Raw genomic sequence first — 24,703 nt, forward strand, 5'->3', positions numbered from 1 at the left:
TAACGTTTAAGTTCCTTGCTCAGAACATGAGAACATATGAAAGCTGGTGGTTCCTTTTAACATGAGTCTAAAATATTCCCAGGTAAGAAGTTTTAGGTTGTAAGTAATATAGGAATATTTCTCTCTATACCATTTGTATTTCATTTACCTTTGACTGTTGGATGTTCTTATAAGCACTTTATTGCCAGTGTAACAGTATAGCTTCCGTCCCTCTCCTCACTCCTACCTGGGTTTGAACCAGGAACACATCGACAACAGCCACCCTCGAAGCAGCGTTACCCATGCAGAGCAAGGGGAACAACTACTCCTAGTCTCAGAGCGAGTGACATTTGAGCGAGTGACGAGCCTGCCGGTGCCTACCATCGTTCAGTCAGCCTGCTCTCTCAAATCATAGACTTAATTATAATAAACACAGAAATACAAGCCTTTGGTCATTAATATGGTCAAATCCGGAAACTATCATCTCGAAAACAAGACGTTTATTCTTTCAGTGAAATACGGAACAGTTCTGTATTTTATCTAACGGGTGGCATCCATAAGTCTAAATATTCCTGTTACATTGCACAACCTTCAATGTCATGTCATAATTACGTACAATTCTGGCAAATTAGGCGGCCCAAACTGTTGCATTGCCACTGCGTGCAATTTAACGCAAGAGAAATTACAGTTTTTCAGTTACATATTTTGTGTAATAATAAAGAGTGAGATGCTACAAGAAGAGGCACAAAGGTCACTTCAGATGGAATGTTTTTAATGGTAGACCATTTCCACATGACAATGACCCCCATTTTAAAATGTTCACTGTTTAATGTCAACTTTCGCAACAGTTTTCTCACAAGGTAAAGCAAATAGTGGATTTAATTCGATTTGTTTCTCTGTACCCATTCAACCAAACCATTCACGTAATACTTTTTTTCCATGTATGAAAATACAACATTACTTATTTGGCAAATACAGAAGCAAACCTACAGTATTCCTCCCACAAACAAACTGATGCTGACACATGGATTCCTAGACATCCCTCGTTCTGAAATAACCCAGAAATGTGAAGTCTATACAGCTAAGATGTAGTGACCAATGGAGAGCCCATTCATACAAAATAAGTAGAGAAATAAAAAATGATTTCACTTGTCACAGAGAAAGAACTTTTACAATCTTGTAATTCAGACAAAATTGTTTTTTTTTTAAATTTTATAGCAGAAACAAGTGACCTCTAACTCTAATGACAGAAATTAAAGATGAACATTTATTGAAAATAAAGTAGACGATGACCGTTTAAATACAAGACAGGGCTTTTCGGTGAGTCATTTTTTTTTTACCTCTCACGTGGTTTATTCATTACAGAAACCGTTTTAATAAGAACCAAAGCGGGGAGGGATCTATCTGAATTTGTCCAATAGAAACTTGTTTACGCTTTCCGTTAAAAAAAAAAAAAAATTAAAAAGTATTTAGCAAAAGAATCTGCATGTTTACACCCCTGGTCTCTGATCAGTTAGTGCTCTTACCAACTCAATCGCCGAGCCATGACATTTCCTTTTAAAGGTTGGCAAGACGGCAGAAACAGACTGGCACCCAGCCGATCTACAGAGTGCTGTGGGGGGGGGGATGATCAGAAATGCATGTTTAGAAAGGCAAGCAAGAGAGCCAATCACCAGGCTTTATTTTACTGTCTCTTTAACTGTGAAAGGCCCAGTGATCCAACAGCAGGCATTTGTTGATGCAGGTGAACATGACTCATGGTTCTAAATCTAGGGACATTTTTAGAATCACTTTCTGAACAGGACACGCGGATTAAAAACGAGTCTCGGGTTGCATTATACATTTATCTGTATTTCTGTTGATTTTTGATTAATACGTGTTTTATCTTCTAATTTGACTTTAATAAAAATCTAAACATTTTTAAAAAATGTGTTGACTCCTTATCTAGCAGGTTAGCGATAGGGACACATTCAGCAAGCTTCTTTTAAGGACTTTGACGTGTGTGACTTAAAGCCAAACACTCCACCCGTACATCTCTGGAACAAGTAACTTTGGGACTATTATTACACCTGTTTTAAGTTTGTTGCTCCAACGTTAGGACCTATATGAATGCTGCCAACATGGGCTCTGTGAGTAACCCCTTAGGAAAGTCTATAAGTCAAACTCTGGGAGTTGGAGGTTTAGACCTTGTCATCATGCACAAAATGGCATCTCGTCCCAAAGACCTCAGGTGTTCCACTGGCCAATACTGAGAGGTTTCCTTCCCCAAAAACTGTAGCTGCAGTGCTGTTGTTCCACAGAGAGAGACTGAACCTTACTACGTAAAAAATAAAAATAAAATCGACAACCTTAACCTACAAAAACGCTTAACTGAATGGCTGGCCTACTACTACCACCCTTGAGCTGACAGACGATCACCGTTTGGCAGCCTGTGCTACCGTATCATTGCGCTATACACAAGGGGTGAGGGAGACGCCAATGGCCTTATGTATACAATTTAGTAAATACAAAACAAAAAAAGCAATGGGTTTGTAACAATGGTGAGACAATGAGAAAAAAATACAAGTGAAACATTTACACATACCCCTCCACCCAATAAAGGGAATGCACGTCTCATTTACATATACCCCTCCAACCAACCAAATAAAGGGAATTCACGTCTCATTTACATATACCCCTCCACCCAATAAAGGGAATGCACGTCTCATTTACATATACCCCTCCACCCAATGCACATCTCATTTACATATACCCCTCCAACCAACCAAATAAAGGGAATTCACGTCTCTTTCAGGCACATAAGTCTACATGGATCCCCCAGTGGTACAGTAGTGTGTGTCCAGGAATGCTTTTAACACATAAGATAGGGAAGTTCACGGAGAGCAAGACTTCATCTTGGCAGAGAATAAATTAACTAGGGTCCTGTACATTAGGCACCAAAGAAGAAGAAAAAACTGAAACGGGGTACTAGCTGGACAATAGACTGACGGGTTGGTTGTTTAGCAACAAAACTGACAGAGTTGTTTGTCATTGTTTATTGAAAGCATAAGTACATTGTTACAGTCGTTGGTTAAACCAACTGAAACAAGCCACCTACGATTCCCCTCATGGTAGCTTCATGTCATTGTATCTGGCCATCCAGAATCACACCACCACATTGCCTTCTACCCCATTGAAGCATGTGCATTGTTTTCGTGATGTCAGCTAACCAAGTCTATAAGAAACTCACATTTTCCAGTGCAAAACGTTATGAAAACGTTGCGTTGCCTAATGAACACACCCTGCTCTGAAGACTCTTGAGAGTGCACATATCATATGCTTTGTGACCTCGGTGAGTTAAAGACTTCTGAGAAAGAAACTTGATTAGTGAACACATGAATCCACGCAAGTCTATGCAGCATGCCTCGCTTGGGGTTGCAGGAAGTTAAGACGTCACACACCGACTGCAAAAACGTCTTCAGACGGAGTTAATTCACCCAGATGACAACTTGACTTCACATCTTTCTTTTTTTCTTATTTTGTGATTTCTTTCGAAACATTTTTATTATTATTTTTTTTTTAACTTAGCCTATGTCAACACTAAATCACAATCTAACCTGGAAAATTTCTCAGCAGCTATTTACAGAAAAAAACAAAACAATTCTGACTGATTTCCACACAGTTGCTCACAGTCTCCCATGTTTAATATTAGTGGTACTATCAGACACACAAAAAAAAACCTGCTGTAAAGTGTAAACATTGAGAGAAAAAAAACGTACAAAAAAAACTATTCTGAATGCTGTAGGATGTTATTTAACCTGTTCGGCTCTCATGTTATCCTAGCTATGCTGCCAACTGTACGATTATACATCTCCACGATCATGCATTTGGTATTCTGACCCATTATTCAGTTCCGCTGAGGTTGTCGTGACGTTGCAGCTAGGCTCCGGAGCCGGTCAGGAACAGGACCTTATCGATATCAAGTATACACCTTTTAGAAGTCCCAATTTTCCTTCTACGTTCTGGTCCTTTTTTGTTCAAGAAGGATGTCCTGTCCTCTCATCTTTCACAGTGAAGTGAACTGGGATCCTATCCTTGCTTTCCTGCTTGTTTATTATGTGTGAGGGTATAAATAAAAAATAAAAACGAAAATGAGAAACGAAGAGAATTCCCCCCTGCCCAACTCCGTTTGAAAATCCTTCCATTTATGCAACAATGAACTTGAGAGATGTCTGGCCCAGACTAGTCATCCTGTTTCTTTATATATATAAAACACACAGCATAATAAACAATGTTTTGGAAGCAAGGTCTCCTGGTGGCAAGTCAAAATGTTCTGTTCAAGAGTTCACGTAATTTGTTTAACTTTTTTTTTTCCCCCACCCCCCATCTTAGTCCTGTTTGACCGGCAGTTGCTGCTTCCAGGCCTCGTTCAAGTAAACCAGGCGCTTGTAGTTGAGCATGAAGAGAATGAAGCTAAGTGCATATGTGGTGATGCAGATAATGCAGAAGTCCTCGAGGACAAAGTAGAGGATGTAGCCGAGGTAGAGAGAGCCCATCACCGACAGGATGGACGTCGCCATGAGGATCAGGGCAGCCATCGCACTCACGGTGATTCCTGTAACCCACCAGAGACAGAGAGAGATATATATATATATATATATATATTCACTTTATATATTATCTACCTCACTTGCTTTGGCAATGTTAACATGTTTCCCATGCCAATAAAGCCCTTGAATTGAATTGAGAGACAAAGACAGAGAGACAGACACAGAGAGAACAGGGTTTAGGCTACTAACGTGTACAAGTAAGACGTGCTGTGCAAGGCTAGCAGTGAAGAAACATAAATCACTATGACAAACACTACTATGTGGAAAAGACATATTGGATAAATTGGTCACAAAATGCCTGGACCTTGTACTTGAATCAGGGAGGAATAAGACCGTGCCTTCCTCCAGTGACCTTGTATGATAACCAGTCAGCATTAAGACTTAGCACTTAACTGACATATTTATCCAGTTTATGCTTGACGATTATAAATATAAAAAGAAAGAGATTGGACACCTGGCTGTCTTTCTGACCTTGAAATCTGACTACCCAGCTGATGAACGTAACGGGGGGGTCTATTCCCGATGTAGTGCATGTCTTGGGTATCTGGTCAAAAATCAAATCAAATTTTTTATTTGTCACATACACATGGTTAGCAGATGTTAATGCGAGTGTAGCGAAATGCTTGTGCTTCTAGTTCCGACAATGCAGTAATAACGAACAAGTAATCTAACTAACAATTCCAAAAAACTACTGTCTTATACACAGTGTAAGGGGATAAAGAATATGTACATAAGGATATATGAATGAGTGATGGTACAGAGCAGCATAGGCAAGATACAGTAGATGATATCGAGTACAGTATATACATATGAGATGAGTATGTAAACCAAGTGGCATAGTTAAAGTGGCTAGTGATACATGTATTACATAAGGATGCAGTCGATGATATAGAGTACAGTATCTACGTATGGTATGCATATGAGATGAATAATGCAGGGTAAGTAACATTATATAAGGTAGCATTGTTTAAAGTGGCTAGTGATATATTTACATCATTTCCCATCAATTCCCATTATTAAAGTGGCTGGAGTTGAGTCAGTGTCATTGACAGTGTGTTGGCAGTAGCCACTCAATGTTAGTGGTGGCTGTTTAACAGTCTGATGGCCTTGAGATAGAAGCTGTTTTTCAGTCTCTCGGTCCCAGCTTTGATGCACCTGTACTGACCTCGCCTTCTGGATGACAGCGGGGTGAACAGGCAGTGGCTCGGGTGGTTGATGTCCTTGATGATCTTTATGGCCTTCCTGTAGCATCGGGTGGTGTAGGTGTCCTGGAGGGCAGGTAGTTTGCCCCCGGTGATGCGTTGTGCAGACCTCACTACCCTCTGGAGAGCCTTACGGTTGAGGGCGGTGCAGTTGCCATACCAGGCGGTGATACAGCCCGCCAGGATGCTCTCGATTGTGCATCTGTAGAAGTTTGTGAGTGCTTTTGGTGACAAGCCGAATTTCTTCAGCCTCCTGAGGTTGAAGAGGCGCTGCTGCGCCTTCCTCACGATGCTGTCTGTGTGAGTGGACCAATTCAGTTTGTCTGTGATGTGTATGCCGAGGAACTTAAAACTTGCTACCCTCTCCACTACTGTTCCATCGATGTGGATGGGGGGGTGTTCCCTCTGCTGTTTCCTGAAGTCCACAATCATCTCCTTAGTTTTGTTGACGTTGAGTGTGAGGTTATTTTCCTGACACCACACTCCGAGGGCCCTCACCTCCTCCCTGTAGGCCGTCTCGTCGTTGTTGGTAATCAAGCCTACCACTGTTGTGTCGTCCGCAAACTTGATGATTATAATACACTATATAGGGAACATGGTGCCGGTTGGAACTCAGTGACACATCAACTATGGCTAATTTACAGTGATGTCATAAAGGGCAGTATATAGGGAACATGGTGCCGTTTGGAACTCAGTGACACATCAACTATGGCTAATTTACAGTGATGTCATAAAGGGCAGTATATAGGGAACATGGTGCCGTTTGGAACTCAGTGACCCATCAACTATGGCTAACTTACAGTGATGTCATAAAGGGAACTATATAGGGAACATGGTGCCGTTTGGAACTCAGTGACACATCAACTATGGCTAACTTACAGTGATGTCATAAAGGGAACTATATAGGGAACATGGTGCCGTTTGGAACTCAGTGACACATCAACTATGGCTAACTTACAGTGATGTCATAAAGGGCAGCCAGAATAACAGCAAACTAGCTGCATTTACGTAAAGCGGTTTTCTAGTGACATTTATTTGGATACATCCATAACAATGAGCTAATGAGGCACAATTTCACCTGGAACAGAACATGTGCTCTCTCTCATCAGGACACCGTTGTTCAGAGGAGCTAGCCAACAACACAGCTAACACGCTAACTTCAAACTGAAGCTGAAAAGGCTGCATTTCATTTTACTTTTTTTCAAGTGAATTTTTTGTTGTATATATCCATAAAAATAATGACAGCCGATTCATGATTTCGACTGGCTGAGAAACACAGCCTGTCTCTTCCCGACATGTTCATTACTATGGGACAGCAGGCGATTGAATTATAATATTGAAACAATGTTGCAAATATCAGAGAGACAGACAGGAAGGTTTATACAAATCTGCTGTTGAAAATGAAATGTTAGATCATGTCTAGATTATTTTATATGGTGGAGATCAAGTTTATAAATTGCCTGGCTGGGCTGATGAGACAGTGGACAGTCTGATGGAACAGAGTAAATAGGCATTTTAACATCAGATTTAGCCTGTGGCAATTTGTGGAATAGACACCGGATTGGGGTTTGAACCAATCAGCATTCAGGACTCAATTTACAGTCGACCGGGTCAGCTCTAGCTGGGCAGAAATTTGACGAACTGACTATGACAGTGCCACGTTGAAAGTCACTGAGCTCTTCGGTGCGGGCCATTCTACTGCCAATGTTTGTCTATGGAGATTGCATGGCTGTGTGCTTGATGTTATACACATGTCAGTAACAGGTGTTGCTGAAATAGCCGAACCCACTAACTTGAAGGGGTGTCCACATACCATGTTGTTTATATAGACATGTTCAACCCAACCACACTGACAGTCAGTTCCACTCACCACTGCTGTGTTAGTCAAAATAAGCCTGTGTAGTAACCTGGGTTAAAAGAGCCTCTTGTTCTGAGGCAGCACCAGGTGGCTAAGCAGGGCCCGTAGCCCAGACAGTCTGTAGGCCCCGTAGCCCAGACAGTCTGTAGGCCCCGTAGCCCAGACAGTCTGTAGGACCCGTAGCCCAGACAGTCTGTAGGCCCCGTAGCCCAGACAGTCTGTAGGCCCCGTAGCCCAGACAGTCTGTAGGCCCCGTAGCCCAGACAGTCTGTAGGCCCCGTAGCCCAGACAGTCTGTAGGCCCCGTAGCCCAGACAGTCTGTAGGCCCCGTAGCCCAGACAGTCTGTAGGCCCCGTAGCCCAGACAGTCTGTAGGCCCCGTAGCCCAGACAGTCTGTAGGACCCGTAGCCCAGACAGTCTGTAGGACCCGTAGCCCAGACAGTCTGTAGGACAGTCTGTACCCGTAGCCCAGACAGTCTGTAGGCCCCGTAGCCCAGACAGTCTGTAGGCCCCAGGCCCCGTAGCCCAGACAGTCTGTAGGCCCCGTAGCCCAGACAGTCTGTAGGCCCCGTAGCCCAGACAGTCTGTAGGCCCCAGGCCCCGTAGCACAGACAGTCAGTAGGCCCCGTAGCCCAGACAGTCTGTAGGCCCCGTAGCCCAGACAGTCTGTAGGCCCCAGGTCCCCGTAGCACAGACAGTCTGTAGGCCCCGTAGCCCAGACAGTCTGTAGGCCCCGTAGCCCAGACAGTCTGTAGGCCCCGTAGCCCAGACAGTCTGTAGGCCCCGTAGCCCAGACAGTCTGTAGGCCCCGTAGCCCAGACAGTCTGTAGGCCCCGTAGCCCAGACAGTCTGTAGGCCCCCGTAGCCCAGACAGTCTGTAGGCCCCGTAGCCCAGACAGTCTGTAGGCCCCGTAGCCCAGACAGTCTGTAGGCCCCGTAGCCCAGACAGTCTGTAGGCCCCGTAGCCCAGACAGTCTGTAGGCCCCGTAGCCCAGACAGTCTGTAGGCCCCGTAGCCCAGACAGTCTGTAGGCCCCGTAGCCCAGACAGTCTGTAGGCCCCGTAGCCCAGACAGTCTGTAGGCCCCGTAGCCCAGACAGTCAGTAGGCCCCGTAGCCCAGACAGTCAGTAGGCCCCGTAGCCCAGTAGCCCAGACAGTCAGTAGGCCCCGTAGCCCAGTAGGCCCCGTAGCCCGGACAGTCTGTAGGCCCCGTAGCCCGGACAGTCTGTAGGCCCCGTAGCCCGGACAGTCTGTAGGCCCCGTAGCCCGGACAGTCTGTAGGCCCCGTAGCCCGGACAGTCTGTAGGCCCCGTAGCCCGGACAGTCTGTCCCCGTAGCCCGGACAGTCTGTAGGCCCCGTAGCCCGGACAGTCTGTAGGCCCCGTAGCCCAGACAGTCTGTAGGCCCCGTAGCCCAGTAGGCCCCGTAGCCCAGACAGTCAGTAGGCCCCGTAGCCCAGTAGGCCCCGTAGCCCAGTAGGCCCCGTAGCCCGGACAGTCTGTAGGCCCCGTCTGTAGGCCGGGACAGTCTGTAGGCCCCGTAGCCCGGACAGTCTGTAGGCCCCGTAGCCCGGACAGTCTGTAGGCCCCGTAGCCCAGACAGTCTGTAGGCCCCGTAGCCCCAGTCTGTAGCCCAGACAGTCTGTAGGCCCCGTAGCCCAGACAGTCTGTAGGCCCCGTAGCCCAGACAGTCTGTAGGCCCCGTAGCCCAGACAGTCTGTAGGCCCCGTAGCCCCCGGACAGTCTGTCAGTAGGCCCCGTAGCCCAGTAGGCCCCGTCTGGACAGTCTGTAGGCCCCGTAGCCCGGACAGTCTGTAGGCCCCGCACAGTAGCCCGGACAGTCTGTAGGCCCCGTAGCCCGGACAGTCTGTAGGCCCCGTAGCCCGGACAGTCTGTAGGCCCCGTAGCCCGGACAGTCTGTAGGCCCCGTAGCCCAGACAGTCTGTAGGCCCCGTAGCCCAGACAGTCTGTAGGCCCCGTAGCCCAGACAGTCTGTAGGCCCCGTAGCCCAGACAGTCTGTAGGCCCCGTAGCCCAGACAGTCTGTAGGCCCCAGTCTAGCCCAGACAGTCTGTAGGCCCCGTAGCCCAGACAGTCTGTAGGCCCCGTCTGTAGCCCAGACAGTCTCTGTAGGCCCCGTAGCCCAGACAGTCTGTAGGCCCCGTAGCCCAGACAGTCTGTAGGCCCCGTAGCCCAGACAGTCTGTAGGCCCCGTAGCCCAGACAGTCTGTAGGCCCCGTAGCCCAGACAGTCTGTAGGCCCCGTAGCCCAGACAGTCTGTAGGCCCCGTAGCCCAGACAGTCTGTAGGCCCCGTAGCCCAGACAGTCAGTAGGCCCCGTAGCCCAGACAGTCAGTAGGCCCCGTAGCCCAGACAGTCAGTAGGCCCCAGACAGTCAGTAGCCCAGACAGTCAGTAGGCCCCGTAGCCCAGACAGTCAGTAGGCCCCGTAGCCCAGACAGTCAGTAGGCCCCGTAGCCCAGACAGTCAGTAGGCCCCGTAGCCCAGACAGTCAGTAGGCCCCGTAGCCCAGACAGTCAGTAGGCCCCGTAGCCCAGACAGTCAGTAGGCCCCGTAGCCCAGACAGTCAGTAGGCCCCGTAGCCCAGACAGTCAGTAGGCCCCGTAGCCCAGACAGTCAGTAGGCCCCGTAGCCCAGACAGTCAGTAGGCCCCGTAGCCCAGACAGTCAGTAGGCCCCGTAGCCCAGACAGTCTGTAGGCCCCGTAGCCCAGACAGTCTGTAGGCCCCGTAGCACAGACAGTCTGTAGGCCCCGTAGCACAGACAGTCTGTAGGCCCCGTAGCCCAGACAGTCTGTAGGCCCCGTAGCACAGACAGTCTGTAGGCCCCGTAGCCCAGACAGTCAGTAGGCCCCAGGCCCCGTAGCCCAGACAGTCAGTAGGCCCCAGGCCCCGTAGCCCAGACAGTCAGTAGGCCCCAGGCCCCGTAGCCCAGACAGTCAGTAGGCCCCAGGCCCCATAGCCCAGACAGTCAGTAGGCCCCGTAGCCCAGTCAGACAGTAGGCCCCAGGCCCCGTAGGTACAGTCAATGCTCGTCCTATGATTTATTTCAGCAGTGGTGGCAAAGTTAGCGTGGTAGTGGGCGTAGCCAATGGCGCGGTTTACGACCAATGTTTTTAAAGGACCTCCTCCTGGACACAGGAACAAAATGCAATTCTGATTTCCTGCAATTATACACATTTACCATGGCCTGTCATGTTCTTATGCTATCGGAGTGACTTAAAATGGGGGGGCATGTTGACATTTTTTTAAATTTTCAAATCTCCCCGACTGTGTAGTTGTTTTCATTTAGGGGATTATACGTTCTTAAAAAGATTATCTAATATTAAATATATGAGTCCAGTATATATTTTCTACATACTTTATATCTGGTTTTGGTCACTTAACTTAACTCTTAACTCTGAAAACATTTACCACCCCAAAAATGCAATTTTTAAAATATTTTTTGGAGTGGCTGTCCTCAACTGCTAAATGAATATAGGGGGGAAAATGGTCAGTCCGCAAAGCGTCATGCCCACAGGGGGCACGTGCCCCCTCAGATTTGATTTGTTTTGTTGTTGTTTCTCTGTAACACTAGTAGCCACCTAGCAATTTTATGAAGTTGGGTTTAGCTGGCCCAATTAGTTATGAGGTTTGGAACCTACCTACCAAGAATCCATTTCAAGCTATCAATCGTGTTAGAGTAGCTAGCTTATCTAACTTGATTTGCTGGAATGCGTGCTGGCAAGGTTAGACTTTTTTTTTTAAATAAACAAATTATTAAATGTACTGAATAAGACTCACATTCCTTTTAATATTTCACTCATATTTTAGCAGAGAAGCATAGTTTCTTAAAAAAATAATAAACGTCCGCCTGGAGGATACAGACAGTTAGAGGTATGCTTAGATATGCAGAAAAAATAAATGTTTTAATGATTGTGGCTCTAGATTGCAGTCAGCAAAATCTCCAACCTGCCACAAGGACATCAGCCAGTCAGGGGAGTGAACAGTATGATTTAACACAGGGCCCTTAGAGGGACTCTGGGGAAAGCTTTTCCTAAACAACATTAACCCATGCTAGACTATCTACTACTTGAATGACACCAACATTTAATGTATTTATTTTTACCTTTATTTAACCAGGCAGGTCAGTTAAGAACAAATTCTTATTTTCAATGACGGCCTAAGAACAGCGGGTTAACTGCCTGTTCAGGAGCAGAACAACAGATTTTTACCTTGTCACCTCGGGGATTCGATCTTGCAACCTTCCAGTTACTAGTCCAACGCTCTAACCTTGTCTATCCAAGATGGCGTAGCAGTAGGACGTGTGTATTTGTCTTATCCCGTGTCTTATGAAATTTCCATCCCCAACTACAACATTTTCCGCCAAGATAGCACTGCCAAAGGGGGTGGAGTTGCAATCTACTGCAGAGATAGCCTGCAGAGTTCTGTCCTGCTATCCAGGTCTGTGCCCCAACAGTTTGAGCTTCTACAGAAATAAGTCTCTCACTGTTGCCGCTTGTTATAGACCCCCCTCAGCCCTCAGCTGTGCCCTGGACACCATATGTGAATTAATTGCCCCCATTTATCTTCAAAGTTTGTACTATTAGGTGACCTAAACTGGGACATGCTTAACACCCCGGCCATCCTACAATCTAAGCTAGATCCCTCAATCTCACACAAATTGTCAAGGAACCCACCAGGTACAACCCCAAATCCGTAAACACGGGCACCCTCAAAGATATCATCCTGACCAACCTGCCCTCTAAATACACCTCTGCTGTCTTCAACCAGGATCTCAGCGATCACTGCCTCATTGCCTGCGTCCGTAATGGGTCTGCGGTCAAACGACCACCCCTCATCACTGTCAAACGCTCCCGAAAACAATTCAGCGAGCAGGCCTTTCTACTCGACCTGGCCCGGGTACCCTGGAAGGATCTTGACCTCATTCCGTCAGTAGAGGATGCCTGGTTATTATTTAACTTCTTTGGGACCGGGGGCAGTATTTTCACGTCCGGATGAAAAGTAAAACAGCCTGCTACTCAGACCCAGAAGCTAAGATATGCATATTATTAGTAGATTTGGATAGAAAACACTGAAGTTTCTACAACTGTTTGAATCATGTCTGTGAGTATAACAGAACTTATTTGGCAGGCGAAACTGAGGACAAACCGTTCAGATTTTTTTTTTTTTTGGGGGGGTCACTCTTTTTAATTCCTGCAGTTCCTATTGCTTCCACTGGATGTCAACAGTCTTTAGAAATTGGTTGAGGTTTTTCCTTTGAGAAATGAAGAGGTAACACTGTTCAGAATGGGGCTCGAGTCTAGTGTACTCTTTGTTAGAGGCGTGTGACCTGACAGCACGCTCCACTTTGTTTTCCTCCGGTATTGAACACAGCATATCCAGTCTTCAATTTTGATTATTTACATTAAAAAATACCTAAAGTTGTATTACAAAAGTAGTTTGAAATGTTTGGACAATGCTTACAGGTAACTTTAGAGATATTTTGTAGTTACGTTGCGCAAGTTGAACCTGTGTTTTTCTGAATCAAACGCGCCAAATAAATGGACATTTTGGATATGTATATCGACGGAATTAATCGAACAAAAGGACCATTTGTGATGTTTATGGGACATATTGGAGTGCCAACAGAAGAAGCTCATCAAAGGTAAGGCATGAATTATATTTTTATTTCTGCATTTTGTGTCGCGCCTGCAGGGTTGAAATAGGCTTTTTTGTCTTTTTGTTTACTGGGGTGCTTTCCTCAGATAATAGCATCGTTTGCTTTCGCCGTAAAGCATTTTTGAAATCTGACATGTGTAGCTTTAATTTGGTATATTGAAAGTTTAATTTTTATAGTAATTTATTTGAATTTGGCGCTCTACATTTTCACTGGACGTTGGCCAGGTGGGACGCTACTGCCCCACATATCCCAGAGAGGTTAAAAGTGCTTTCCTCACCATCTTAAATAAGCATGCCCCATTCAAAAAATGTAGAACCAGGAACAGATATAGCCCTTAGTTCACTCCAAACCTGACTGCCCTTGACCAGCACAAAAACATCCTGTGGCGTACTGCATTAGCATCGAATAGCCCCAGCGATATGCAACTTTAAAGGGAAGTTAGGAACTAATATACACAGGCAGTTTGAAAAAGCTAGCTTTTGCTTACCTAACAGAAATTTGCATCCTGTAGCACAAACTTCAAAAGGTTCTGGGACACTGTAAAGTCCATGGGGAATAAGAGCACTTCCTCCCAGCTGCCCACTGCACTGAGGCTAGGAAACACTGTCACCACCGATAAATCTAGGACAATTGAGAATTTCAATAAGCATTTTTCTACGGCTGGCCATGCTTTCCACCTGGCTACCCCGGTCAACAGCTCTGCACCCGCCCACAGCAATTTGCCCAAGCCTCCCCCATTTCTCCTTCACCCAAATCCAGATAGCTGATGTTCTGAAAGAGCTGCAAAATCTGGACCCCTACAAATCAGCTGGGCTAGACAATCTGGACCCTCGCTTTCTAAAATTATCCACCGCAATTGTTGCAACCTCTATTACTACCCTGTTCAACCTCTCGTATCGTCTGAGATCCCTAGAGATTGGAAAGCTGACGCGGTCATCCCCCTCTTCAAAGGGGGAGACACTCTAGACACAAACTGTTACAGACCTATCTAGCCTACCCTGCTTTTCTAAAGTATTCGAAAGCCAAGTTAACAAACAGATCACCGACCATTTCAAATCCCACCGTACCTTCTCCACTATGCAATCTGGTTTCCGAGCTGGTCATGGGTGCACCTCAAGGTCCTAAACGATATCATAACCGCCATCGACAAAAGACAATACTGTGCAGCCGTCTTAAATCGACCTGGCCAAGACTTTCGACTCTGTCAATCACTTTATTCTTAATTACCGCAATCTTATCGGCAGACTCAAGAGCCTTGGTTTCTCAAATGACTGCCTCGCGAGGTTCACCAACTACTTCTCAGACAGAGTTCAGTGTGTCACATCGGAGGGCTTGTTGTCCGGACCTCTGGCAGTCTCTATGGGGGTGCCACAGGGTTCAATTCTTGGGCCGACCCTTTTCTCTGTATACATCAGTGATGTCGCTCTTGCTGCTGGTGATTCTCTGATCCACCTCTACGCAGACGACACCCTTCTGTATACTTCTGGCCCTTCTTTGGACACTGTGTTAACAACCCTCCAGATAAGCTTCAATGCCATACAACACTCCTTCCGTGGCCTCCAACTGCTCTTAACTGCAAGTAAAACTAAATGCATGCTCTTCAACCGATCACTGCCCACCCGGTTCTGACTTAGAATATGTGAACAACTACAAATACCAAGGTGTCTGGTTAGACTGTAAACTCTCCTTCCAGACTCACATGAAGCATTTCCAATCCAAAGTTAAAACTAGAATCGGCGTCCTATTTCACAACAAAGCATCCTTCACTCATGCTGCCAAACATACCCTCGTAAAACTGAATATCCTACCGATCCTTGACTTCGGCGATGTCATTTACAAAAAAGCCTCCAACACTTTACTCGGCAAATTGGCTGTAGTCTATCACAGTGCCATCCATTTTGTCACCAAAGCCCCATTTACAGTTCAAGTCGGAAGTTTACATGTACCTTAGCCAAATACATTTCAACTCAGTTTCTTAATCCCTGACATTTAATCCTAGTAAAAACTCCCTGTCTTAGGTCAGTTGGGATCCCCACTTCATTTTAAGAATGTGAAATGTCAGAATAATAGTAGAGAGAATGATTTATTTCAGCTTTTATTGGTTTCACATTCCCAGTGGGTCAGAAGTTTACAAACAGTCAATTAGTATTTGGTAGCATTGCCTTTACATTGTTTAACTTGGGTCAAATGTTTTGGGTAGCTTCCACAAGCTTCCCACAACAAGTTGGGTGAATTTTGGCCCATTCCTCCTGACAAAGCTGGTGTAACTGAATCAGGTTTGTAGAAATCCTTGCTTTCACATGTTTTTTTCAGTTCTGCCCAGACATTTTCTATAGGATTGAGGTCAGGGCTTTGTGATGGCCACTCCAATACCTTGACTTTGTTGTCCTTAAGCCATTTTGCCACAACTTTGGAAGTATGCTTGGGGTCATTGTCCATTTGGAAGACCCCTTTGCAACAAAGCCTTAACTTCCTGACCGATGTCTTGACATGTTGCTTCAATATATCCACATAATTTTCCTGCCTCACGATGCCATCTATTTTGTGAAGTGCACCAGTCCCTCCTGCAGCAAAGCACCCCTACAACATGATGCTGCCACCCACGGGCTTCACAGTTGGGATGGTGTTCTTTGGCTTGCAAGCATCCCCCTTTTTCCTCCAAACATAATGATGGTCATTATGGCCAAACAGTTATATTTTTGTTTCATCAGACCAGAAGACATTTCTCCAAAAAGTACCATCCTTGTCCACATGTGCAGTTGCAAACCGTAGTCTGGATTTTTTTAATGGCGGTTTTGGAGCAGTGGCTTCTTCCTTGCTGAGTGGCCTTTCAGGTTATGTCGATATAGGACTCGTTTTACTGTGGATATAGATACTTTTGTACCCGTTTCCTCCAGCATCTTCACAAGGTCCTTTGCTGTTGTTCTCGGATTGATTTGCACTTGCATTCACACCAAACTATGTTCATCTCTAGGAGACACAACGCGTCTCCTTCCTGAGCGGTATGACAGCTGCGTGGTCCCATGGTGTTTACACTTGCGTACTATTGTTTGTACAGATGAACATGGTACCTTCAGGCATTTGGAACTTGCTCCCACGAATGAACCAGACTTGCGGAGGTCTACAATTTTTTTCTGAGGTCTTGGCTGATTTCTTTTGATTTTCCCATGATGTCAAGCAAAGAGGCACTGAGTTTGAAGGTAGGCCTTGCAATACATCCACAGGTACACCTCCAATTGACTGAAATTATGTCAATTAGCCTATCAGAAGCTTCTAAAGCCATGACATCTTTTTCTGGAATTTTCCAAGCTCTGTAAAGGCACCGTCAACTTAGTGTATGTGAACTTTTGACCCACTGGAATTGTGATAAAGTGAATAAGTGAAATAATCTGTCTGTTAACAATTGTTGGAACTATAGTTTGTTAACAAGAAATTGGTGGAGTGGTTGAAAAACAAGTTAATGACTTCAACTGTACTATCCACCACTGCGACCTGTATGCTCTCGTTGGCTGGTCCTCGCTTCATATTCGTCGCCAAACCAACTGGCTCCAAGTCATCTATAAAAGTATTTGCTAGGTAAAGCCCCGCCTTATCTCAGCTCACTGGTGACCATAGCAGCTGGATGAGCTGCACTACCTGAGCCACTTGTGTGGGTTGTAGACTCCGTCTCATGCTACCACTAGAGTGAAAGCACTGCCAGCATTCAGAAGTGACCAAAACATCAGCCAGGAAGCATAGGAACTGAGAAGTGGTCTGGTCACCACTTGCAGAACCACTCCTTTATTGGGGGTGTCTTGCTAATTGCCTATAATTTCCACCTGTTGTCTATTCCATTTGCACAACAGCATGTGAAATTTATTGTCAATCAGTGTTGCTTCCTAAGTGGACAGTTTGATTTCACAGAAGTGTGATTGACTTGGAGTTACATTGTGTTGTTTAAGTGTTCCCTTAATTTTTTTTGAGCAGTGTATTATGCATGCATCCAAATGCCTTTGACTTCTAATTAAAATGATATACACAGTGAACACACAATAGAGAGGACACAATGACGGGACGCATTAAGTTTCACTCCTCTAGTATACTTTAGCCTCATTTGAGCCAGGGGCCAGTCAGGCCTCAGGCATCACCATCTGAACCAGGGGCCAGTCAGGCCTCCTCTGAGCCAGGGGCTAGTCAGGCCTCAGGCATCACCATCTGAACCAGGGGCCAGTCAGTCCTCAGGCATCACCATCTGAACCAGAGGCCAGTCAGGGATCATCATCTGAACCAGGGGCCAGTCAGGGATCATCATCTGAACCAGGGGCCAGTCAGGGATCATCATCTGAACCAGGGGCCAGTCAGTCCTCATCATCTGAACCAGGGGCCAGTCAGTCCTCATCATCTGAACCAGGGGCCAGTCAGTCCTCATCATCTGAACCAGGGGCCAGTCAGTACTCAGTCATCATCATCTGAGCCAGGGGCCAGTCAGTCCTCAGGCATCACCATCTGAACCAGAGGCCATCACCTGAGCCAGAGGCCAGTCAGTCCTCAGGCATCTGAGCCAGGGGCCAGTCAGTCCTCAGGCATCATCATCTGAGCCAGGGGCCAGTCAGTCCTCAGACATCACCATCTGAGCCAGAGGCCAGTCAGGGATCACCATCTGAAACAGGGGCCAGTCAGTCCTCAGGCATCACCATCTGAACCAGGGGCCAGTCAGTGCTCAGGCATCATCATCTGAGCCAGGGGCCAGTCAGGCCTCATCTGAGCCAGGGGCCAGTCAGGCCTCATCTGAGCCAGGGGCCAGTCAGGCCTCATCTGAGCCAGGGGCCAGTCAGGCCTCATCTGAGCCAGGGGCCAGTCAGGCCTCATCTGAGCCAGGGGCCAGTCAGGCCTCAGGCATCACCATCTGAACCAGGGGCCAGTCAGTCCTCAGGCATCACCATCTGAACCAGAGGCCAGTCAGTCCTCAGGCATCACCATCTGAACCAGGGGCAATCACCTGAGCCAGAGGCCAGTCAGTCCTCAGGCATCATCATCTGAACCAGGGGCCAGTCAGTCCTCAGGCATCACCATCTGAACCAGGGGCCAGTCAGTGCTCAGGCATCATCATCTGAACCAGGGGCCAGTCAGTGCTCAGGCATCATCATCTGAACCAGGGGCCAGTCAGTGCTCAGGCATCATCTGAGCCAGGGGCCAGTCAGTGCTCATCTGAGCCAGGGGCCAGTCAGGCCTCATCTGAGCCAGGGGCCAGTCAGGCCTCATCTGAGCCAGGGGCCAGTCAGGCCTCATCTGAGCCAGGGGCCAGTCAGGCCTCATCTGAGCCAGGGGCCAGTCAGGCCTCGGACCTTTAGCCTCACCTGAGCCAGGGGCCAGTCAGATATAGTAAAGACTGAGAGGGTGCCTGACAGATGTGTGTCAGCACAAATAGCACCAAGTGACTATCAAGGAGGCTTGCAGGGTGTTTTCTGCCATTGTTATAATTTGGCTGGCCGCCTAAGCTGTTTTTTTCTCTCGGTTCGCCTAAATCCAAACTAATTCATTTCTGGATAGAACAGTGTTTTCAGTGTAAACTTAACACAACTAAAAACAGTATGTAGAATAGACAATGAACCTATATATATTTTTATTTTTATTTTTTTATATATATTTTTTTTCATATATAATCTTTGAGAACTAACAGTGACCTAAATAAAAACTAGGAGAATTGAAAATTCCCAAAATAATTAATTTAGCAGTATATAAATTGTTATTATGTTTGAGCAAAAGAACACAGTATTAGCCATGGCAAAATGCATAGTCGTATGATATTTGCTTTAAAACTGCAAAATGTTCTCTGCTTTGTAGAATAGCCGGAAAATGTCTTTAAAAATGCTCAAATGTCTCTACACCGTCAAGTGGGGGGCCTCTAAAATGTTCTGAAATGAAGCCTCGCTAATGACCGCGCCCCCCCCAGTCACACCCACCACCTATGCCCTCTTTGATCCAGAAAAAAACCTGTGTTGCCACCTAACATCTATCCATATGTTGAATAGCATGTTTCGGTGGCAGTGGAAAAACCAAAGTCTTACCTAGTAACAGTTGAAAGACATAAAATACAATTCCGTAGACACTGTTTGGCTGGTTCATTGCACTGTCGTTTCCGAAGATCGAGCCCAACAGTCCAAATCCTCGACCCCACCTACACACATTGAGAGGAATTGGAAGAAAGAAATGGAAATTTGTTGGGAATTGTGATGTTGATGAATTGCAAGGATACATTGACAAATACATTTAATTAACCTTGAAATACAAATGGCAATGTCCAGCAATGGCAATGTCCAGCAATGGCAATGTCCGAGAAGATCAAGCTATTATTGGGCTCGATTCTGATAAGGTGATAACTAGGTGGCCTAAAGGGTGTCATTTATAAGTTACAGCCAGCCATAAAGTTAACGGCTCTACAATACTAAGTTATACTCTTTATGGTTGTAACTTGTAAATGAGGTCGCCAAAACAGTGTCATTTACAAGTTACAACCATAAAAGTAAAAGCAGGCTTTCACTGAACCACTGTTTCCTTAGTTAGTGGAACCTGTTTCCTTAGTTAGTGGAACCTGTTTCCTTAGTTAGTGGAACCTGTTTCCTTAGTTAGTGGAATCTGTTTCCTTAGTTAGTGGAATCTGTTTCCTTAGTTAGTGGAATCTGTTTCCTTAGTTAGTGGAACCTCCAGAGGCCTCAGAAGCAAGACAACCAAGTACTTTGGAAGTCCTGAGCTACGCAACAACCACCGGTCCTGATTACACGTCTCCCCTCCCCTCCCCACACCGCCTCCCCTCACCCCCTCCCCACACCGCCCCCCTCACCCCCTCCCCACACCGCCTCCCCTCACCCCCTCCCCTCACCGCCTCCCCTCACCCCCTCCCTCACCCCCCCTCACCCCCCCCCCACCGCCTCCCCTCACCCCCTCCCCCTCACCCCCTCACCGCCTCCCCTCACCCCCCCCCCCCTCCCCTCACTCACCCCCTCCCCCACCCCCTCCCCTCCCCTCCCCCGGTGAACCCAGGTCTGTAGTACGCATCTAGCACTGCGATTCAGTGCCTTACACTACTGCACCACTCGGGAGACCGAAATGCACACAAATTTGACAAGATAAAACAGAAATCACTACAGCATAAACTGCACTTTTACCCAATAGCTCATCAAGAGGTCTGTAACAGCCCATGTCAACATCCCTGTAACAGTAAACAAGAGAGATGTGACCCATGTCTTTCCTACCAGCTCCAGGGTCTCCCGAGTGGCGCAGCAGTCCAAGGCACTGCATCTCAGTGCTAGCGGCGTTACTACAGACCCTGGTTCGATTCCAGGTTGTATCACAACCGGCCGTGATTGGGAATCCCATAGGGCGGAGCACAATTGGTCCAGAGTCGTCAGGGTTTGGCCGGGGTAGGCAGTCATTGTAAATAAGAATGTTCTTAACTGACTTACCTAGTTAAATATAAGGTTTTTTATAACCGTGTCTTTCCTACCAGCTCCAATTCAACCAGTGTTTCTGAATGTCAACAGCAAAGAATAATACAGATATATTAATGTATGTTTATTTGGACAACCTATGGCCAGAGCGTCACCAGCTCACAGCACTTACGTTTTGTTTTTCAGTTTGTCATCATGCTTTATTGGGGTTGCCTCCGTAGGTAGACCTACACAGCCATGGAGAGGGCCAGCTGACAAGGCCTGCACAGCCATGGAGAGGGCCAGCTGACAAGGCCTGCACAGCCATGGAGAGGGGCCAGCCATGGACAAGGCCTGCACAGCCATGGAGAGGGCCAGCTGACAAGGCCTGCACAGCCATGGAGAGGGCCAGCTGACAAGGCCTGCACAGCCATGGAGAAGGCCAGCTGACAAGGCCTGCACAGCCATGGAGAAGGCCAGCTGACAAGGCCTGCACAGCCATGGAGAAGGCCAGCTGACATGGCTAGAACTGACTGTCAGGCAGTGTGGTTAGGTTGAACATGTCTATACAGTGCATTCGGACATCATTCAGACCCCTTGACTTTTTCCACATTTTGTTACGTTACAGCCTTATTCTAAAATGGATTACATTGATGATGGGGAAAAAACAACCTACATACATTACCCCATAATGGCAAAGCACATTTATTAAAAATAAAACTTAAATATCACATTTAGATTAGTATTCAGACCCTTTACTAAGTACTTTGTTGAAGCACACTTGGTAGCGATTACAGAGTCTTCTTGGCTATGACGCTACAAGTTTGGCAAAGCAGTATTTGGGGGAAGTTTCTCCCATTATTTTCTGCAGATCCTCTCAAGCTCTGTCAAGTTGGATGGGGAGCGTCGCTGCACAACTATTTTCAGGTCTATCCAGAGATCTTCGATTGGGTTCAAGTCCGGAGTCTGGCTAGGCCACTCAAGGACGTGCAGAAACTTGTCCCGAAGCCACTTGTGCATTGTCTTGGCTGTGTGCTTAGGGTCGTTGTCCTGTTGGAAGGTGAACCTTTACCCCAGTCTGTTGTCCCGAGCACCCTGGAGCAGGTTTTCATCAATGATCTCTGTACTTTGCTCCATTCATCTTTCCCTCCATCCTGACTAGTCTCATAGTCCCTGCCGCTGAAGAACATCCCCACAGCATGATGCTGCCACCACCATGCTTCACCATAGGGACGGTGCCAGGTGTCCTTCAGACGTGACGCTTGACATTCAGGCCAAAGAGTTAATCAGACCAGAGAATCTTGTTTCTCATGGTCTGAGAGTCCTTTAGGTGCATTTTGGCAAACTCCAAGCGAACTGTCATGTGCCTTTCACCGAGGAGTGGCTTATGTTTGGCCGCTCTACCATAAAGGCCTGATTGGTGGAGTGCTGAAACAGGATGTATTAAAAAACAGAAATACCTCATTTACTTAAGTATTCAGACCCTTTGCTATGAGACTCAAAATGTAGCCCAGGTACATCCAAAATTGTCTAAAAATCTGTTTTGTCTTTGTCATTGCGGGGTAGTGTGATGTCACTATGGTGTATTGTGATGTCATTACAGGGTAGTGTGTGTAGATTGATGAGGGAAAATATTAATTGAATCCATTTTTTTACAATAAGGCTGTAACATAACAAAATGTGGGGGGAAAAAAGTCCAGGGGTCTGAATACTTTCCAAATGCACTGTATACAACCATGGAGAAGAACAGCTGAAAAGGCCTATACAAATCATGTAAAAGTCCAGCTGCCTGGTCTGGTGTGAACAACATGGAATTACCATGCCTTTCAAATCCAATGGGAAAATGTCATGACAGTTGTTACACTGACTCGTAAAAAGACCTCTATGACCAAGCCACTGACTTCTAAAAAGAAGTCATTCTAATGATTTTTTCCAAGAATGCTAACCAAGGTTATTGGGGCGAATATCTTTTAGTATTTATAACAGTTCTGGACTAGCAGTTTTATGCTACATGGAAAAATGATATAGGCCTCCTTTCCTATAGGGTTAATCTATTTAGTTCACAGACGTGCCACACAGACCAAAAGCATCCAGTCTCTTTTCTCTCTCTGCTATAGAAAAAAAAGCTCTCCCTCAAGACAAAAATACGGTATATTTTTCACTATAAATTAACAGGTTTATAGGTTGGGTGTTATTCAATGCATCATCACGATGGCCTTTGGCAGGCAGAGTGTGGTTGAGAAACTGAAGGTCTCATCACATGTTGTTCTCATTGATTCCAGCATTATGTCTGAAAAATCTCTTCACTGTATCCCCCCCCAACCAACCAACCAACCAACCAACCAACCCAACCCACCCCAGGGACCTGACATTGCCTGTCTACATTAAACACCACAACAGGAGCATGCATGTCATATAATCATGGTAGCTACCCCAAGATCACATGGCAAGTGAACTAGCGGATGAAATCCAACAGGTCATGTGACTTCAGCTTTGTCAATATAAACATTTGCATTTCCTAATCTGAGGAACAGGTTGTTCATATTGTCATTGACATATTACAATTCAACTCTTCTCAACGAGGGCAGAAACCCCGGGGGGGTATATTTGATATATAGTTAATGGTCCTATACAAATGTAGCCTACAATTTCTAGTTAAATCAGTTTTAGATATTGGGGGGAAAAAAGGTGCTTTTGAGGTTCTCAACCAATTTAGTTCATGCGTTACACGTTAGGTTAGACTGATTCACACGTTTATACAAGCTACATAAAACTGTCTGGATGGTTACGCCGATCTCGTCCAGCTAACTGGACTAGCTTAGTGACTAACCTTAGCCAATGTTAGTTTGCTGCCGGCGGTGGCGCCGTAATTCGCTAGCTAGTTGGCTAATGTATCAATCTAATGAAAGCAATACGTGTTAAGAAGTTTAAAAGAACAAAAATGTGTAACATGTGCATCCATGCAAATTAAAGAAAACACCACTTCCTGGCATCTAGCAAACAAACAGGCAGTTAGTAGCTAGCTAGCGTTAGTTGCTGGCTGGTGGATAAGTAGCGTAGCTTTAGCAATTTGGCTAAACAACTAACGTTACACCAGCCTCTAATAGTCAAACAGACCAGCCTAAGTTTGTTATCAACAGTAAGCAAGCATCAGATTGTAACTTTTGTACGTTTTTTGGGGGGTGGTGAAAACCATTGCATTTTTTTTTTACATAAATTGCAAAGTGTACTAAAGAAGAGGAGTATGCGGAAGAAAAAAAAAATATATATATATATATATTTGACAGTTCAGCTCTCAGCCGTTCCCACAATGCCACAAAACCGCCCGGTCTCATTCAGAGCACCGCTGGTGAATTCAAATTACCTGGAGGTGAAGACTTTTGAACAGCTGATAGAATTGCTCACGTCGCACATGGCCCGATAATTCGTGTCTCTAGACTTTTCCGTTTCCACGTGAAAGGCGTATAAGGACAACAATATACCCAAGACGCAAACAAGGAGCCTGGCTATTCTTTCCCATCGAGGGGTGGACACTCTCAGGACGGGCGCCGCCATCTTTCTCCGGCCTTGGTCGAGTCGTACACGCAACCGCTTACCATTGGCGACAACGAGAACTGCGACGTGGAAAAGCGTCAGAACGTGCCACACCACCAGGGCAGGGGCGTGTCACCAAAGTGTCACCGTCTCGCCACCCCTCGTCTACATTACAATGGCCTGCCAAATGCCAATACAGAAAATATGTTTGTGTAGATATAAACGTTTGCATCAAAAATGTTTCCATATACCTGTAACAGTCTGACTTGTATTTATCACATTGCTGGTCAGCTAGATTTATTTCTGGACTATGATAATAAAATAAAATAAACTATACCTATCTAAGAGTTGAAGCTCCCTATGTCCTTGCACTCTGAGATCAATCTAATAAATTACAAAAATAAATAAATTCAATGAACATGTATGGCAATCCCCTCATGTCTCTGAGCAAGAGTAGC

General features: G+C 46.0%; 1 protein-coding gene across 1 annotated transcript; it reads right to left on the reverse strand.

The window, feature by feature from the left end:
- Positions 1-734: 734 nt before the first annotated feature.
- Positions 735-24,345, reverse strand: LOC121841387 (vitamin K epoxide reductase complex subunit 1-like protein 1). Its single transcript, XM_042309269.1, has 3 exons — positions 24,076-24,345; positions 19,353-19,462; positions 735-4,573 (listed from the first exon to the last, which is right to left on the reverse strand). Exons 1-3 carry the CDS (start codon positions 24,264-24,266, stop codon positions 4,347-4,349), a joined length of 528 nt encoding a protein of 175 aa, XP_042165203.1. The 5' UTR covers positions 24,267-24,345; the 3' UTR covers positions 735-4,346.
- Positions 24,346-24,703: the final 358 nt, after the last annotated feature.

This window comes from Oncorhynchus tshawytscha, linkage group LG30, assembly GCF_018296145.1.
Source record: "Oncorhynchus tshawytscha isolate Ot180627B linkage group LG30, Otsh_v2.0, whole genome shotgun sequence".
NCBI classification, from domain to species: domain Eukaryota; kingdom Metazoa; phylum Chordata; class Actinopteri; order Salmoniformes; family Salmonidae; genus Oncorhynchus; species Oncorhynchus tshawytscha.